At 34.5% G+C, this 17,692-nt stretch overlaps 1 protein-coding gene across 1 annotated transcript in view; it reads right to left on the reverse strand.

The window, feature by feature from the left end:
- The window catches only part of dlp (glypican dally-like), a 203,820-nt gene that overhangs the window by 8,404 nt on the left and 177,724 nt on the right, over positions 1-17,692 (reverse strand). Inside the window, exons 2-3 of the mRNA XM_018521136.1 lie at positions 9,022-9,192; positions 1,900-2,042 (exon numbers count right to left, since the gene is read on the reverse strand). Coding sequence (XP_018376638.1) covers positions 1,900-2,042; positions 9,022-9,192 — 314 coding nt within the window. The remainder of the gene's footprint in view (positions 1-1,899; positions 2,043-9,021; positions 9,193-17,692) is intronic.

Consider the following 17,692-nt stretch of genomic DNA (forward strand, 5'->3'; position numbering starts at 1 on the left):
ATTTTTTAATACGAAAACTAAATATTTCGGATTTCTAATATTTTTTTCATAGTAATAAACAGTACAAAGTTTTTACTGATATAGTTCGTTTATTTTAAACATAGTAAATAATACTTAATAAATGAAGTTTTTGATAGGTGCGGCGTATATACCGGAGTTACCCTAAGTTATATAGAAATCTTATATAGTTTGTAATATTCTAATATTTAAACTTTTGTTAACATTGAGAATGTGACCCGATCGGCGTCGAAACGTTTGTTTGTCTGTTGTAATATTTTATATTTATAATTTTTTAAAATATATATATTTTTTTTTTGTATCTCTGGCTCGTAGCCTTTCAAATTATTTGTTTTATTAATCATTAAACTACTCCATAGCCAAACAAATTTTTCATAAAAATCGAACGAGTGCTTTATAAAATTAAAGGGGGTAATCCAAATAAAGCCGTCCATCCAAAAAGAATTAAGCGATATTAGTACGTCTAGATCTCTTTACTATAAAAAAAATACGTTTGTTTCTTTTCTAAATAATCTTGGTAATAATTTTGCGATATCTTTGTCGCGACGCTGTTGTAAGAAAAATTAAATGGAATGTAACGCACAGCGTCATGTCACGTTGTTATAATCTATAGATCGATATTAAAAGGGATAACTTGGGATATCCTAGTCAGGAATCGCGTGGAATGGGATATAAATTTTTTCCCTTTGAGAGAAGATTCAGATACCGTGACATCTGTCGAATTACAGGAAGCAGCATCACCAATAGCAGCATCGCCTTTACCACGTTGTTCGTTTTAAACTAGAAAGAGATTACCGCTCTTCGAGTAATTGCCTCAACTACCTACACGGAAAAAAAAATGTTGCTGACTACAGCTAATTCTGATTAGCTGAAATTGCATTAGCTACTATAGCTATGAAATTTGCTTATATGTACAAAGGATTTGCTGCTGTAGCTAATATAAGGACGTAATAGCAAAGTATGTTTGTTACAGATCAATTTATTTAGCAGCATGAAGTTAGTTGTCATAGTTATCGGATATGTCAGTGTAAAAGAAAATTGTCTCTACCACAGCTAAATATGGTTTACTGAAACTGTACTTGCTACCAAATTGTTTGCTACAGAGAAAACGTTTGCTGCAATGATTAATAGATCGACATAATAGCAAAATGCTTGTCTGTTACAATGATAATAGGCCTCACAGCTAATGGAAATTAGACCTCGCAGATACGACGTTAGGTATCCATATATTATGACTGGAATTTAGCTACTACACGCAAATTTTTGCTGCTGCAACTAATCTTTTTTTTCCGTATATATGCTCGCGATATTTTCGAAGGATATATCGCACCCTCTACATCTCTGAGTGTATCTCGTATTTCCTTACGTATCTCGCTTGATGATATTCTGAGAGGAAGGTGTCGTCGAGCGTAATTGCGCGGAAAACGGCTTGTAATAAACTTTAGATCCCGAGACACGGCTTGGCTTGGCAGCTCCAGAAATTTTCTTCACAGCTCACCGTCTTATTTATTCGCGCTTAATACACTGGGCGCCAAGGGGGAGTGAAGAGGGACCGAGAGAAGACGGGAAAATTAACGCGCGATTGCAATTTTCACCGGAGGCACCTCGTGCGACATCAAACGAGAGGTAAATGAATAGCTCAGCGTTACGGGTGCCATAATTCCAAATTTTCCGGTAATACTCTATTTCAGAAGTGTTCCCTTTCGCGAGTACCAGGAGAGGTTGAACAACGCAGACGCTGTTCTAACATAAATTGATCGGGATCCGACCCTTATAGATGGAATTCTCAGCAAAGAGTGAAATAAATCGTAGTTGCGCCATTTTAACGTCGAGATAATCAAATTCCAAGGGAGGATAAAGAGGGAGAGAGAAGGTACTCACTGTTCCCTTCGCGTAATAATTCTCCAGCTCCTTGAAAAAGTCCGTGAAGACGTACGCGTTCTGCTCGTAAAGGATACCGTAGGTCTTCTTGAACATCTCGTGAAAACCTTTCTTGCTGCCATCCAGTAGCTCCTTGAAAAAACCTGCAAATGATAAGAAACGCGAGTCATAATTCTGTTTGTATTGCGGCTTATAAATAATAATAAGTTAATCTAGACTGTTATATGTTATATATCAAACAAAGAAAGAACCAATTCAGTCGAGACTAGATGTTGGTGCTTTCCAGCACCGAAATAAATATTTGTTTGAATAGTTATACTATTTACTAAATGTAAATATATATTTATATTTAATACAAAAACCATTAATTTGATTTAACTATCTTTTTTTTCAGTGTAATAATATTTTTACACGTAAATTCTATTATGTATCTTTTAGTTGTATAAGCTGCACATGCTTTATTATACTATTAGATTTGAAATGCGATTATAAACTGTGAAGCTGAATAATAATATCACAGTTAAATTCTCATCGATTTGACAATAATGCTATTAGCATCTTAAATCGCTGAAAGCACTTATTGCGAAAAATATTTCAAAATTCGAACTCGAAAATCTTCTGACCGAGATTATTAAATTCATAAAATAAAACTTTGATAATTTTTGATCATCGTGTTATCAGCTTCCTTTACATATATAATTTATCACTTAAAATTATCATACTTCTATTGTTCCTTGTATCTATATAATCAATAAAGTGACGTAACACGAAAGAAATTCCAAGATGGCTTATTGCGACGAGTTTCCCGGCGCTTTGACGTCCTTCCCAGCGGAAAATCGCGGTCGAGCGCGAAACGGGAAATTAGTCGAGATTTCAAGGTACGAGTCGTCGACAGCGTAGAACGGGAAAGGATGGTTCGTATTGCGAATTAAAAGCCCAACGAACTTGCGGCAAATACCCAACAGTCCTGGCTGCTTCTCCGTTCGTCCCGTCCCTCACGCCGTGGATTGGCGTCTGTGCTTTTTACACCTCCGGTGGACTCGCGACAGAAAAGGGAGCCGGGTTCGTCGCTAAAAGGAATTTTAATCACATTCCCCCGGCGGAAGTGACGATAAGGGGGTTATTCGTCGGTGAGCGAGAACCGTGGGTGGCGGCGAATTGGGGGTGAAAAAACGCTGCTTATCGTTGCATTACAAGCGCACCGTACCGCGTTGCGCTTTGTTCATCGAGAGTTGCGGCCGGAATTGAGTCAATGACAGTTTCCTCATATTTCAACATCAATACGCTGACATGACATTCAAAGTACCAGCGGAATTTTATTATTAGATTATTTAACAGCTTTATACTCGTTGCGGGAATAAACTTTCAGCATGACAGATTACACGCTGATACAATAAATACAGATAAAGGTAGTAGGTTGTAAATGTCACGTTATACCTTTCAACATACGAGTTAAAACAATTATATATGAATTATGACAATGTAACATTTTACAATTAATGTCGAATAAAATTAAATCTCGACGTTGAATTTAAGATTAAAGTATTATGATTATAAATGGAAATGTAGCATCACATTTGAAATCGTTTAAAATTTTCTGCAGAAATATTAATGTTTAATTACAAAGAAATATTTCGACGAAATTGAATTGATATCGATAAATTAATATAACCTACATTTTCTCCGACAGTCATGCACGTTGAAATTGAAGTTCCATTTTAAAATCTTCATAATTTCTAAAAGCCTTTCCAAATCAATGTCCATTACGCGAGAACGATAATTTCGATCGATATCTTTGATCTTACTCGCGAGACCGTGGTGTCAGCAATTAGCGCGGAAATTAGGGCATGTCCCTTGGGAAGCATCCTCGGTGTCTAACGATCCCGGTTAACGAAATTATTCGAAGGCAGGCACCTTCTCATCGGTCTTTCATCTTTTCCGCTGCACGTCGGCTTTTATGGCCGAAGCCCCTTTGAGATGCCACCGTCCAACTTTGGCACCTGGTACCCACTTTAGTTGGCACTTCGCTAGATAGAAGTTCGTACATATAACCTTTACTAGAAACATGAGTCCTCCATTATTTATACAAAATGTACATATACAGGATATGTATATGTTTTTTTATATGAATAGGGGAGGATATATATCCCAAATATCGAAATATTCTTATGCCCATTTCCACCAATATAGATTAACTTTAATCTCGGTTCAACTTACTCTTCGTCTTTTTCTAATCTTTAGAACTAGAAAAAGACAAAGAGTAAGTTGAACCGAGATTAAAGATGATCTGCGTTGGTGGAAACGGACCTTAATCTTTTAATTATAAAAATTTAGGAAAAAAAGATATATTTTGTAAAACAATTTACAATTTTAGATTAATACGCATCTTTCGCTATTATACATACATACAAAGTTGCTTGAAAATGTTCTCTTTATTTAAAAAAAAAAATTATTTAATAAAGAAGACAGTGAAAAAAAATCTTTTAATAACGAATTTTCATCTATTATTCTATTTTTTGCCTTCATATTTATAATGTTAAATTTTAACGTCATAAATTATCTTGTTGTACATATATATAGTATAATATATTTTTTAACATTCTAAGAATATGTATGCATGTATAATAGCGAAAGATGCGTATTAATCTAAAATTGTAAATTTTTTACAAAATATATCTTTTTTCCTAAATTTTGATTAAAAGATTAAGAATATTTCGATATTTTTGGAATATATATCCTCCCCTATACTCTGTATTGCAAGAATTAATATGATTTGTCATATTTATTGATTTTCTACAAATAACAGTAAGTCTTGTGAAAACCACGATTATGCATTCAGGTTTCTAATCTAATCAATTACGGTTTTTTACGACCGATATTAAATCTGCTAATTGTGGCCAAGTTATTATAATATACTTTGCAGTTGAATATTTTACAGCGATCTCATTTTCCATTTTATATCCAAAGATTTCTTGATATTATTCTTAACATTCTTTATAAAATAAGACACCTAATGCTTGTTGCTAAAAAAAATTGCGCTTTGTAAAATAACGAGTGAAGAAATATCATTATGCAAGATTATTTAAATGTACAAAGACCGCGTTCTATTATACGCGATAATGTCCCCGGAGAAGTTCTTGCTCGAAGTAGTTGCTCTTCGAGGCACGCAGCTGGCGTTCACGGTAACGGATAGTGTTCGAAACGGTTTCAAGAGAGTCCGAATAATTATCGTCCTCGACACAGGCATTCCGAAGGCATTCGCGTATTGTACGAATTGTTAACGCTACCTACGCTAATTACGATGGCGTACTCTCATTCAACATTCAACTATTAATTGCACCGAAGCAGACGGTGCTCTAGATGCAATCGCATTTGTTTGTGGCACACAAAGATAGATGTCTCCGGACTTACAGATGTTTGACGGATATTAACAAAAGATATAACGAGGACGCAAACCAGCGGCAAGCTGATATTGATACGCAATTTAAAAGCATAATTCCTTACCTCTGTGCAAATAGTTTTATAATTTAGTCGATAGAATACTAAACGGATACAGAACGGTTTTGCTGAAGTTGCATGCTAAAAATTCAGCAGATCCAAAAATAATTTTTTATCTGAATCATCAAAATGATTATATAGGACAATCAAGCTGGTTACTGGACTATTAAAATATTTGTTACATAATTATTTTAGTAGCTAGCTAAATTTGTAGACTTTAACACAATCAATTTTTCCATTTAATTTTCCATTTAAACAAGAAAAAAATACAAACTCTCTGTAGATACAAATAATTTTTATATACCAATAAGAGAGAATAAAATAAAATTTAGAAGTAAATTAAGAAAATGGATAAATGACGATCTGATTGCGCGATATGAATATGTATTATATTTACTTGTATACTATTTCGTTATTAAGTTGTCTGTAGTAGCAAACGTCGTGCAAACTCGGGCAAATCAAATTTCAGGCGAATCCCGACCCCAGGATTCGGATATCTAAAAGGTGTATGTAAATGCGAATATGCGGAAACACTTTGGGGAAGGTAGATACCGTCAGAAGCATACGAATACAGAGGAAACAGCGGATATCCTGATGATCCCCCGCGTAATTTACGTGAGCGAAGGTATGACAGATTCTCCCTATAAATCGCCGAATAACAAATCAATAAAGACGCTTTTATTTGCAGCATGGCGGTAGTTTCATCCTTGCCAAACGTATTCGGCGAAATATATGGGATATTCGTATTCGCTTTTTTTTTTCCCGTTAGCCGGCATATTTCCTTGTAACTAATATCTTTGTAACAAAAATATCATTTCCTATTTCCAACAAAATTGCTTTCGCAATTTCCAACTATAAATTTCAGTCAAGAAAATTCCGTTCTGTGATTAATACAAAATAGTGCTCAAGAATACAGGATTATGCCAAATAATTGCCGGAATATCAGGAATTTTTTGTGAATAGTGCATTTAACATAGTATAATTGATGGGATGAGCGGAATAAAGGTGTAATTCTACTTAGGCCCTTTTACCGGCAATTAGCTTTTTCATGTAATATTGATCGTAATACAGAAGTATTGTATAACATGCAACTTTTTAAAGACATTATACATAAATTCATTTAATAATGTATCCATTTGTGTATAATAAAAAAGTAGCAGTTATTTTAATTTATATTAATATCAAGATTTTGAAATTAGGCCTTTATTCCGCCCATCCCCTCGATTATAGCTATACTAATGGATACCAAAACTCGTAAAATTTTCTTTCAAACTTCTCGCCATAGTAGCTTCAGTAGCTTAAACTTTGTGTCCACGATGCTAGAAATCGCTTTGAGATCTCAGATAAAAAAAGAATTAACAATTCGTATTTGAACAATTTGACTAATGAGATTGGACAACACCCAGAGAAAAGTATCTTCGATTTAAAAAAATGTTTCTTCACTATATGGTTAAAGAAAAAATTTCTTTGATTTGAACATAATTTCTTTAAATCAAATACATTTTTTATTTGATTTAAAAAAATAATGTTTAAATCAAAGAAATGACGTTGAAATCAAAGAAATTTTTTCTTTAACCGTACAGCAAAAAAATATTTCTTTAAATCGAAGAAACCTTTCTCTGGATGAATTCTTTTCTTGCGTGAGATCTCGGGACGATTTCTACACAAGTACAAAATATTTTGTATTTGTGTTCGAAACGATCCATACAAGTCCTTGTTAGAATAGTGTGTTGAATTTTTAATCTATCCGAAGAATAATTAATCTGAATGTGTTACTTAAGTATTTTTTGTTAAACAATATTTAACATTTCTTAGTGTTAAAATAACAAAATTTATAAGTAAACAAATTACATACAAATGTTTTTTAAAACGCAAATTCTACGATAAATGAAATTCAACGACAGTCACTCATGGCAATTTTAACAAGAAAAAAATTTTTTTATTTAATTTAACGCGCCCCTAAAATCTCTTTAATTCCTAAAAAAAGACTTTATGTCATTTTGCAAGTACCATTATTTTCTTCCTCCATATATGATGCAACCGAGTCGATACACTCAACAATGGCCCGCATGCAGATGCCTCCTCAAGCGCGCGCACAAAACAGTATCAGCATCAAGAGCACACGTCCTCCTCATATAACTCTTGTAAAACTCTCGTCGATGCAGCCCGCGGTTCCGCTTTAATTAGAAAAAAACCTCGCAAGTCGAGCTCTCGGATTGGAGGAGCGCGGCCGCAGCGAGAGGTCGTCAACATCCACTTTCGCGCTGAACCATGGCTACCGTTATCCCTGAAATCTCGTTTCATCCCCGCTCTTCATCCCTACGCCTACTCCGGAGGCCCACGCTTAAGACGAACAAGTGTGTGGTTCGATCGAGCATTGTTTCGAGCACATCCGTTAAAAAGTTGGCCCGGAGCACTGACTAGATGTTCACCGAGGGTGATCTTCCGAGTGACGTCCGGTCGATTAAACTGCGAGGGTGGCAAGTGAGCGGCAAGGATAAAAAGACACTTAACCGCGAGAAGAGAGAGAGAGAGAGAAAAAAGAAAGAGAGATTTTACTTTGTTTTTACTTGTGTAAAATTCGTTTTAGTTACTACTTCTTAATTCTTCGCATTTCTGTATAAATTTACATTTTATATATACAATACAAAGCGCTTGTTCTTTTCAGCAGAAGTTTCTCCAGTGATCTCTGAATATCTCTCCCTTCCTGCATACTCAATCCTATTTTGCAATCTTACGTTGTTCTTAAAGTGAAAGAAACATTACAATCTTTCAAAAGACTTCTTCGAACGTGCAAAACGAAGAGTAGTCTTGTCTATTTCGCTCTTTCAACTGTTGGAAACTCGAGTATCTTATTATGAAATATTGGCTTTACTTCCGATTCTAGAATGTACGAGCACAGCGCGTTACTTTCGAATAAGTGGATTAAAAGGATTTGAATAAGGCGATTAAAAAGTTTCGCCGAGGTAAAGCGAACAAAATGTTAGGCGAGCGTGGAAAGTAAAGGGGCGGTTTACACTAAGATTTGTATCGGGGACACAAGGGACTTGTTAATCGTAAACATTAGATATAAAATTTAATTTCCTACTTTATCTTAAAAGATTTCTATCAAAGACAATAAGTCTTATATTCAAAAATATAAACTTCTATAAAGCTGACCCCACTTTTTCAAAATTGGAAAAAATAAGCGGAGTTCTGGTTGTCTCTCTTAGGTCCGTTTCCACCAACGCAGATCAACTTTAATCTCGGTTCAACTTAATCTTTGTCTTTTTCTAGTTCTAAAGATTAGAAAAAGACGAAGAGTAAGTTGAACCGAGATTAAAATTAATCTATATTGGTAGAAATGGGCATTAGGCATTCTAATTTTTTGAAAAGTTAGAACAAATCGATTTCTTGATAAACAGTTAAAGCAATGAAATCGGACCTTTAAAATTTCTTCGACACCAACGATAATAAGCAACAAAGGAAATCTTTGTTCTCTCTTCGCTGCCCTTCGTTCATTCATTCAACTCTTCGATTCAGGCAGAAAAAGAGGTAAAGAAAGGCACAGCTCGTGATATTCCTATCGGGCATCGCCACGCGCAGTGATTTCCCTTATCGAAGAAATCGGAAAGCGCTACTCACTGTGGAACCTGTTTCCCCGCGTGTGCAGGACCTGCTGCATTCTGTGAAGAGCTTCTTTGGTGGCCATTTCGTGTTTGTCGCGTGCCCGCGCCTGCAATCTCACTTCCATGTCGGCTGAACAGCACACCTCGCCGCCGCTCCTCACGCTGCCGCATACTTTAAGCTCCTTCGCTATAAACAAAAGAAAAAAATTATAGATTAGTAAAAAATACTTTGACGAAGACAGCGAGGGAATTGGCACGTTCGACAAGATTTAGAAATTCTGCTATCTGAAGCAAGGAAAAAATGATATATGTATACAAGGTGTTGCAGATACATACTAGGCAGTACGACGGGTTGCGTAGTAAACTTTGCATGGGCAGACGCGGTTTTATAGACAATGACAGTGACTTTATAACATAAACTTTATAATATAAAGTCACTGTCATTGTATAATGTATAAAGTCACTGTTATTGTCTATTAAACCACGCTTGGCCATGCAAAATTTGCCGCGCAACCCGTCGTACTGTCTAGTATGTATCTGCAACACCCTGTACATCTTTCTTCTTCTTCTCAAAATCTTGTCGAACTTGGTAAAATATCAAGTGAAGTATCTTTTATAGCGGAGATCGGTAAACTAATACGATCCGCGTAATTGTGTTACTATCATATTTTTAATTTCGTCAATAAAAAACTTGTAAACATATAATAAGTACTTAATAACCTTGATTTTGTTTTTTGTTTTGCAAAATCTAATAAGCAGATAGTATCTATGTTTAATAAAAAAATTTGACCGGTTTTATAGGTACGAAAGAGTAATTAAATATCTATAAGTATTATAATATTAAAGTCATAATTATATAAGAGAGCGATTTATTGACATTAATCCAATTTCTTAATAAAGTTCATAAGACTGCATTGTCAACTGAACACGATAAAAGAGAAATTCCATAGAACATAAGTCCCATTTCTCACTCCTCAATCGGTTTCTCCGTCAAAGGAAAACTAGAAACGAAAGGGAAGACAACAGTAGACGAAATGTTTTCAGGCTAAATACCGCGACTCGAGTGTGTTTGAAGAAGAGGAAAGTCTTGGTACGAGAAGCTCGTCGAGACTTTCGGTAAATGCAATTTAGTTTTAAGAATCTGAGGGTATCTACGTCTTCATAGGTACACAGAACGTTCGGAGGAGAATGAACTTGAAGATGGACGGAAACATTGTTTTCCCTTCCGTGAGAGGAAACGCACTTCTGCACATATTCGTATCAATAGGTGTCAAGTCGTAAATTAAGTACAGAAATTACTGTTTCCGTTGGAAAAGGTTCTAATTTGCCGCTACTGTTAACTAGAAATATAAACATTTCAATTCGCTTCGCACAAATAGAGAAGTTTTAGTAGGTTTTTATAATAATTTTAGTAGGTTTAGGATTGGGAAATAATACGTTACTTCAATCGCAGTTATTATTATCATTACTTTTTTTGGTAACGACCATCTTTTTTCTGTTTGTAACGTAACCATTATATTTAAAAAAAATAAAGATAATAAATTCAATCACGTCTATTAAGCTGGCACAGCTATTTTAGTACAATTAAACGCGACCTATACTATACATTTTTTTGCTAATTTTTTATTTTATTCCCGATTTTTTTGCTCCAGCCGATGCACTAAAACCCATGGCTGTGATAGCTTAAGACTAAAGTTAGCAAAGCCATAAAGAAACAAAGCAGCAAAAAATGAATAAAGCAATATTTGCTTTATTTAAAACATTTAAAAAAGTAACAATTATTCAGTAATGAGTGATAATAACAAGTTACTTTTAACAAAAAGCAATGTGATATTTTTATAAAATTATACCATTTAAACTCCAATTCTTTATTCTTATACATTTTAAATACGACTAAATAAGAAAATCGACCTAACCTAGATCTTGATGCTTAATATTATTTTAGAATTTATATCCACGTCTGTAAACTAGTGTAAACTGCGCACCGATTTAATTTTCAGTTTTAAAACGTACAATTCTAAATTAAAACTAGAATAATAACATAACAAATTAAATAGGCAATTTAATAATATAATTTAATAATATTAGTAGTAATAATCTTAAAACACTATAAAAAATTTATTGTAAAAAAATTTTAATTTTTAATAACGTATTTATTTTTCAAGAATTACTATTATTACATTCTCAATCTCTTAATAACAATTTAGACTGTCTAACGATCTGCAATTTAGGTTATATATATTGTATTTATAATCGTGAGAGAATAGATACCACAAAAATCCACGATGCCAACACGCAGTCAGTTTATCGCACAGACAATGTGAGATAAATCGCGCGGATAAATCGTCGTATTTATTGCCGAGGTAAAGCAACGGGAAAGGCGTTAATCGAGCGTGTCAGAACATTTTAAAATTCATCGTAGATTCTGCGGATGGGAGTGAAAATCGCTCTCGTAGGCGCGATAGAAATCGTTCGGAGATAAGTGCCATTGTTAAGCACAAAACAGGAAATATTCAGCAGGATTTTCCCCATCTCCCTCATCCGATTCTCCTTCGACTGTGTTTCGGGAATAACGCATACATTTTTGGGGATGAAACGATCCGTCCAATGAAAGGGAGGGCGTCCTCGCTTCCTCGAGGGCACTCGGAAATACGAAGGGTAAATTCGGAGGTGTCGCTCTCGCAGTCGCGTTCAAAACGTACACCTCCGTACGCGCCGCAGAATTACGGTTCGTAATCCTTTACAACGCGCCTCGCAGAGTAATTACCGGATTCACGTTGTCTCTTTAATCCTCTTAGCGCGCCGAAGAGCGCCCGCCACACGTGACAAAAAAACTCGAAATTGTGTGCACGTGGTGAAATTAGAATTTTATTATCTTTTAAATTAGATGTTTAATATTAATAATAATAATAATATTATTGATTATACTGAGAAAAAAATACTATTGATTCAATTAAAGTCTATATTACGAGCTGTCACTAACATAAATGATTAATTCATGTATATTTTTATTGACATAATAAAGGCATAAATTATTATTTCAATAATCGAGGCCTTTATGTCAATGAAAATATACATGAATTAATTACTTATGTTAGTGACAGCCCGTTATATAGACTTTAATTGAATCAATAGCATTTTTTTCTCAGTGTAATTATAATTAATTTTTACACACTATAATTCTTCCAATACGATCATTTATAGTGATAAATAATCAAGAGTTCGCTTATGATATCTAAAAATAATATTTGTCATCTTGTGGTCAGTTCTGTTATAGGATTTTTAGTTTTATTAAAAATCTAAAAATTTAGCTGGATGCAGATCTGAAAATAGTTTTGTCAGACTATCAAAATAAAGGACACTCAAGCTGATTGCTGGAATGTCAAAACTTTTTGCCGCATTGTTCATTATGTTTGAGATTCCTAATTATTTTAATGATCCAACAAAATTATTTTCAGATTTGTATCTAGCTAAATTTTTAGATACTTCACAGCAAATCGTTCTTTCCGTGTACAATTTCAAGTCCGCGTTTGCCGGTGCAATTTCAAACGGACGAGCGCGAACAAGTACAAATGAGCAACTTGTGCCTCCGGATGCCAGTAGTCGCTATGGAGTTTGCTCTCACTGAAGCAAGCTGTTCATTCGTGTTTGTTCTCGTTTACTCGGAATCTAGTATTACGGAATAACTAAGTAGCGCCTAATAGCGCCTCACTAGATCGCGAAGTTGTCGTTCGAACGATAAACCGTCTCGTGATATCGTCGTTCCGGCGAGTACACAGCTGATTGAATCGCTGGAATCGCGTTTTGAGACGTGCGTAATTGAGTTAAACTCCCTGATGAGATCCGAGATCCGGAACGTTTGCACACACGCAGCACACAGATTTGTCATCGTGCGCAATTTTCCCATGGGTATCGCGAATAAACCGGTAAGGCGCGACGGCAACTGAAGCTTAACTTTGTCGGAGTCTCTTCCCGCGAGATTGCTTTTCCTGCGTTAAGTTCCTTCTATTATGGAATGGAACGCAACGAGTATGTGTTTTCATGCGTGTACGAGAATGTCGAAGTATAGACGGCAATGTTTGTCTTAACTTTCTATTAAACAAAGTATTAAATTAATAACATTAAATTACAATATTTTTTAAATCGCGTAAAAAACATACATGCTAGATTATCTTTTATAAATAGTCTAGTTTGGCTATAATAGGATTATTATAAAAATAATTTTAGAAATAAATAATTCATTATTTAATTGTAATTATTTAATTAATTGGCAAGTGCATTGAATTATATTTAATAAAATATAAATCTGTTTATGTTTTTTTTACTTGTACTTTTTGCACTTGGAATTTTCACTTTTTTTCTCTCTTCAATAACTAAATATGTATAATTTCTCTTTTCCACACTGAAAAAAAATAGTCAATTTTAATAAATATTTAGTTGAATACTGACAACTAAATATTTATTAAATATAAAGATATATTTATTTGATACAAGAAATGTTAACTTGATTTAACAATCTTTTTTTACTGAAGAAATATTTATTTACTGTTAGTAAATGTTTAGTTGGCAGTATTGAACTAAATATTTAATTAAGATTGAGTATATTTTTTTTTTTCAGAGAGAGTGCAGTACAAACATTTTTCAACGCGAACAAATCCTGTGACTATTAACGTTGTATATTAATTATAATAAAAAATTTATATTAACAAGCGAACTATATAATGACACAGATGTAATAAATTACTTTTTAATAAAGCTCTTGTATTTGCTCCTTAAATTGGAGACGTCAAATAAATTATTAAATGACGTAAATCAAGGTGCAATTATATCCATATATATATATTTTTTTTGAACGAAATTTCACTCTTAGATTTCTACCTCGGACAACAGAAATACTGTAGCGATATCAAGCAACTGCGCGCGTCCCGATCGGGTTGCCCCGTTGCTGGACCAAAATTGGATTACTTTTCTCGTTAACTCTTCGCATCGATGGAGGGGCGGCAAGTTGGATAGAAGTGACGAGGAATGGGCGATAGAGAAAAGAACGACACAGGCAATCCCGTGGAAATGAATCGGGATTACTTTTACGACGTGTCTCAAAGTTCCCAATGAGCGTGGCAGCGAATGGGGGAGGTTTTTGTCGGGAACGCGCAGGCGGAAGGGTTGGGTATAAAATTAGCTTAGACTTTGCGGAATTGGCGAGTAGCTATAAGGGTTGATAAAGGCGATCGAGGGTAAAACGGCAGCGGAGTTTCGAAATCGATAGGCACGTGGTTTATGCGGAGCAATACCGAAAAGACATTCGGGAGGGAGCAATTTACGATGTTGGACTATCTCTTCTTCTCGTCTCTATCGCAACGAAAAGCTACACGCGCGATTTTACTCGGTAATAAAATCTGAACTCGTCGAGAAGTCCGGTGCTCCAACAAATAATACAAGATCTTCATACTTGATTTTTCGCCCGTGAAAAATCAGACAAGTCGTATCTTATATCAGAAACGAGTTTGTGGCATTGTTGTATGTTTTTTCTTGCCGTAAATTTATTGTATATATATTTACAATAAAAAATATAATATATATATATATATATATTAAAATAATAAAATTTTCATACGTTTTTTCTATGCCTAAGTCCTAGATTCTTACTTCCTATTCTCCTTCTTTTCTTTAAACTCTTTATTAAAGACAAATATACGTGTAGATAAAAAATAAAAATATAAAACATAAATTTAACAATATAAAAATGTGTTATTATTAGAAGAGATACTGATGAATATAAAGTTTAAAGGAAAAGTTACGGATTTAAGTGAAAATTGTGCAATACACCTAATGGAGTAGAATGTAACGTAATATAAATGTGATTTAGATTAAGCTATATAATAGAAAAAACTATGATATGCACGACACGTTAGTAAAGGATACGTAAGTTAAGAAAAAATTATTAAATTAAATGCAGTTTTAGGAGTAGATTCAAGGAGTAACAATATTTAACTGCAGTTCCTAATTAGCTGCTAGTAGAAGGTACGGATGAATGTTTGTGGGTTAAGAAAAATTGTAATAATGTAATCTTCTCACGGACTCTCCTAAATTCAACAACAAAAAATCCAAAAAAACAGGGCATATGAGAGTCAGCGTGGTAGTTATTACGCAATCTTAAATCTTTAATCCAGAAAATAGAATCTTTATTCCAAAAAATATTAGTACGCTTCAGTTCACTTTGGAACCATCTTCAGCAATACAATTTCAAAATATCAATCCCTTCATGTCCAAGAAAAAATCCCATCGGATTAACAGATTTGATGTTGTAATCTTTTCAAAACATTAAAATAATCATGAGTTCTTTAACTTGATACTCTTTAGTGAATATAAATTGTATTTGGTCTGATCCAATGTCGAGACGAATTCCTTCTATATCTTGGAGTGAGTCACCAGTTTTTTAATGTTAATTTGTAACTTGTTGTATAGAAATATTTATAAGATAATTTTAATGTTTTGAATAGATTACAACATCAAATCTGTTAATCTGATGATGATTTTTTTCTTGGATATGAAGGGATTAATATTTTGAAATTGTATTGCTGAGGATGATTCCAAAGTGAACTGAAACGTACTATTATTTTTTGAAATAAAGATTCTATTTTCTGGATTAAAGATTCAAGATTGCGTATTAACTACTACGCTGACTTTCATTCGCCCTACTTTTTTTGGATTTTTTGTTGTTAAGAAAAATTGCAAACCAAATATCCCTTTTTGAAGTGTTCCTTCTCGACGAGTTAGTTAAAGTAAAATTTTCTATGTATCCGTCTTTACACCTCGGGATAATCTAATATGCTTATAATATTCCGTTCAAGGAGCACGTGGCTTGCGCGAACAAAGCCGTCGTCGAAAGTCGGGAAAGCTACGCAGAGAGCTCGCATGTCGCGGCTTTCACGAACGATTAAGAGAGGCCCCACAATATACAGGTGTGATAAATCTCTCGGCGCGTCGCCGCCGTCCGCCAACGGGTCGGGTGTTAAAAGGGTTTAGAGAACTCAGGATGGAGACGGGAGGGAAGGTTGGCTTGGCTCGAAGGCTGTTAAAAGCTCGCGAGAAGGGTAAGAGCTTCGGCGGAGCGGGTGGTAAAAGCTCAAGGCACAACAGGACTCTACACGTTGCTCGCGCCGTTCGTTCGTTAGCGGCGTCGCGACGCCGCCGAGACGCCGGGACTTCCGTCGCGACACACTTCCGGAATGAACGGCGACGATCGAACGCGCGGTTAGAAATTCGCAATCATATGCATTTTCGAATGCTGTTTTTTGACCATCTATATTTATCTATTTTATTTATCATATACGAATAATTTATCCAGCTTAGGATGATCAGCACACAAAATATGAACCAATAAGAAAACGAAACAAAAATGATATATCGCTTATTTTACCTTTAAAATAACAACGTAACTCCGAAAACAAAAATGTTCACAAAAAAGTTTGAACGTTTTGAATAAATAAAAATATAAAATACTCTTAAAATGCAATTTTGGCGCAATAACTTATTGTGCATTGATTGAAAGAAAAGATTGGCTGCTGGAGCAATTTAGGTGGTAAAATATTGCATAGCACTTTTAATTGGCTGCTGCAGCCAATTAAAATGCTCGTATTCAACCAATCTTTTCTTTCATAGTAACGGTGTATACAGAAATAAAATTATATTCTTTCAAAGTATGTTTTTTCTTTTTTCTTTACGCATCCGTTGTTTTTTGCAAGCAATTAAAAAAATGGCAATTTTTTAAATAGTTATTATAGCAAATGAGCGATATAATCTAATTATCCGTGGAAGGCTGAATATCTTAGATATTGTTGAATCACATCTGGGTTTCAGAGATTATTAATGTTAAAACCTATCGTTCAGACTACAAATATGCATTATATAACTTCTAAATAAAGAATGGAATATTTTTTGCACAATATAATGTAAAAGTTTAAAACTCGTTTGATTCGCGTATTAATCATGTTGTATGGACATCGCGACGAAAAGTTTTCGACGAATCGATCGAGAGCTTTAACTTGCAATTAGTTCTGCTGTTCCAAACAGACGAAAAAAATTCACATTTTAATACGAGATTAGACAGGGGCGCGTAATTTGGTTGGCACATTTGATCTATTTGGCCCTTTTACCCTCGGCAAGCGAAGAGGGTCGCTAAACTTAGGTCAGTTCCAGGATCGATTCCGAGAACATGAGCGACGGTGCACACGTGCCGATGCAACCGTCGTCGTTCCACCGGACAGGTTTTACAGCCGATTAACTCCAGGTTAATTCGAGCGAGGCGACACGGATGTTTTCTTGCTCTCCTACTTTATCTATTTTTTTTTTATTTTTTTGTATACGAAAGGTCAGCCTTTGCGCGCTCGTTACGTCATGTCATCGTTATCGATTGGCGTTTACAATTTACGTGGTCGTGTCCCTAGGAAAAAGAGGGAAAAATCTCATAAAGTAGACTGTAGAGAGTCAAGAGGGTCGATGCACATCCCGATTGGCAAAAAATTTCGTACAGAGATCATGTTAGATAAAATCAACGAGAAATCTTTAATAAATAAATCGGTAAATAAAAAATGATTGAAACACAAAATGAAATGAAAAATATAATATATTTTTAATCATCCGTCAAAACTTTATTGTAATTTTAATTAATATATATATATAATATT

Source organism: Trachymyrmex cornetzi, unplaced genomic scaffold (genome assembly GCF_001594075.2).
Source record: "Trachymyrmex cornetzi isolate Tcor2-1 unplaced genomic scaffold, Tcor1.1 scaffold964, whole genome shotgun sequence".
NCBI classification, from domain to species: Eukaryota; Metazoa; Arthropoda; class Insecta; order Hymenoptera; family Formicidae; genus Trachymyrmex; species Trachymyrmex cornetzi.